We start from the raw sequence: 2,500 nt of genomic DNA, 5'->3' as shown, positions 1-2,500 counted from the left end.
CTCTGTAGACATTTGGCTGCAGTATACACAATTATCCAGCATTTGAAACAAACGTTTAAGGGGCTGTAACTCCTGACCTATTGAGCCCAGAGCATCAAGTACAGAACTTAACCCAACATTGCCGGGTGAAGAAAATAAAAAAAAATTCTAAACTCTGGAGATTAATGACAACAAGCCGACTTTGAGCACGGGAGTTAACTACATCAAGCCGAACGTCCTGCTTGAAGCGCTCTGGAGCATCACCGCAGCGTACAGCTGAACTCCGCAGACCGAGCGGTTTGTTATGACGCTGCTAAGCATGGCCCAGCAATATCAGGTTAAATCTATGGACGGATGGGTGCCCAATCAGCTCAGTCCAGTATGCAAAATCCACAAGAAACAAATGGAAGGATGGACAAAATCCACGAATAGATTCAGTGAACATATGGGCTTTGTAACTGCATTTTTATCTATTTAATTACAGAACTTATTTCACATAACAGGGGTATGTGTGACATTGACCAAACCTTGGCTAGCTTTCATTCTGGTCTTAAAATACCTTTGGCTGATGGAAGGCTCTTCCTGACACCAACTGCCATCTAGCTTGGTGCCTTAAATGATATATCTCTAGTTTGATTTTCTGCAACACTGTGATGGCAGCTCATACCAACTGTGTACTTGCCGAGGTTCTCCACTCCAAGAGCCTTATACAGCTGTGAGTGTGTAATCTGCTGATTTTCTAGTCTTTAGTTCTGAACTGGACAGTGGTTGACGATGGGAAGAGTATTAATTCCGGCAAGGGTGCCAAAACAACATCCAACAAAGAATACCTAATTCTTTTGATTGTTAGAATATTGATCTCAATATATGGCTGCATCTTCACTGATATTTTTTTCTAATAAATTGCTTGACAGGGTTATACAATAACATGAAGAAATAGAACAAAGGGATCATAGTTAACGGATAAAAATGAAGTTATAAGAAAGAATGTGAAAAGAAAAGGAAAGAAAAGAAAAAAAGAGAAAGAAAAACAAATTTCTCCTGAACAGTATTCACACATTACCAATCTTAATGTGGCAGTGACCTTACAATATTATAGAGATAAAAATCTGTCCTTTTACAGAAAAATGCTGGTACCATTACAAATAAGAATTGATTTAAAAAAATAAACAAAAACAAAAATAAAAAGAGGCCAGGCTGCCAATAAGTTACCAACTAAACATCAAAACAAATAAAAGACGTAAACTCACCCACCTTCTTCCAATTCGCCCTCTAGAATGGGAAAATTCCAATAATTACAACCCTTGAATTATGGACTAACTTAAATGTTACTATTACTAAATTATTCTACACTTTCAATACTCAATACCCCATTTCTCTTTTTGCTCTTTATACACCAACACCACTAGCTATTGCAAGACAGTATCACACAAAGAACAGTACTAATCATTCCCTTCAAAAAATAAGGCTTGTGTAAAGTCAACTACAAATATCAAGGATTCTCATAGGGAGAAGAGCCAATTGCAAAACAAAATATTATAATACTTTTTTACCAATGATGAAAAGATCCCAGCTTGAAGCTCCTTAAAAAACACACACAAAAAACAAGCAAGTATAATAGTCTGACACATCTGTATTATGAATAAATATTGGAATGAGGAGCATCTTGATGACCTAGACCACACAGTTGTTCTTTGTATTGTATTGTTCAGTCTGAATAAGATAGATAGTTATTAAAGAAAAAGAAAAAGAAAAAAACAAAAATACAATTAAGGGTTTCTGGTCATCTTTTGAAGAAGAAGAAGAAGAAGAAGAAGAAGAAGAAGAAGAAGAAGAAGAAGAAGAAGAAGAAGAAGAAGAAGAAGAAGAAGAAGAAGAAGAAGAAGAAGAAGAAGAAGAAGAAGAAGAAGAAGAAGAAGAAGAAGAAGAAGAAGAAGAAGAAGAAGAAGAAGAAGAAGAAGAAGAAGAAGAAGAAGAAGAAGAAGAAGAAGAAGAAGAAGAAGAAGAAGAAGAAGAAGAAGAAGAAGAAGAAGAAGAAGAAGAAGAAGAAGAAGAAGAAGAAGAAGAAGAAGAAGAAGAAGAAGAAGAAGAAGAAGAAGAAGAAGAAGAAGAAGAAGAAGAAGAAGAAGAAGAAGAAGAAGAAGAAGAAGAAGAAGAAGAAGAAGAAGAAGAAGAAGAAGAAGAAGAAGAAGAAGAAGAAGAAGAAGAAGAAGAAGAAGAAGAAGAAGAAGAAGAAGAAGAAGAAGAAGAAGAAGAAGAAGAAGAAGACATACATACATTGTCCTTGAAAAAGAATGCACTACACCATGCAGTCACAGATTCATGACCACATTAACCCATTGCCACAGGGGAAAATGAATTTTAAAAATGGGGAAAATGTTGTGCTCATTTTTTCTATTTTTATGAAATGTCTCTGTACATAGATGGCTCTGCTAGTGCTTAGCCACAAAGGATTTCACCTTTCCTTGAATTGGCAGGAAAAACGTATTTTTACTAGTGCTATAAATATAGATGGTGTTAT

General features: G+C 35.6%; 1 protein-coding gene across 10 annotated transcripts in view; it reads right to left on the bottom strand.

Moving 5' to 3' along the window:
* LOC125039612 (metastasis-associated protein MTA3-like) overlaps nucleotides 1-2,500 on the bottom strand; it is a 107,210-nt gene that overhangs the window by 9,334 nt on the left and 95,376 nt on the right. For 6 of the 10 annotated variants that reach the window (XM_047633743.1, XM_047633747.1, XM_047633752.1 and 3 more), the window contains one exon: nucleotides 1,234-1,251. The exons of 3 other annotated variants lie outside the window; for them this stretch is intronic. In XM_047633743.1, coding sequence (XP_047489699.1) covers nucleotides 1,234-1,251 — 18 coding nt within the window. Of the gene's footprint in view, nucleotides 1-1,229; nucleotides 1,252-2,500 lie in introns of all 10 variants that reach the window. One more of the 10 variants, XM_047633749.1, reaches the window with a different exon arrangement.

Source organism: Penaeus chinensis, chromosome 27 (assembly GCF_019202785.1).
Source record: "Penaeus chinensis breed Huanghai No. 1 chromosome 27, ASM1920278v2, whole genome shotgun sequence".
NCBI classification, from domain to species: Eukaryota; Metazoa; Arthropoda; class Malacostraca; order Decapoda; family Penaeidae; genus Penaeus; species Penaeus chinensis.
Note: the sequence above shows the minus strand (reverse complement) of the source record. Positions and strands in the feature narration are given on the sequence as shown.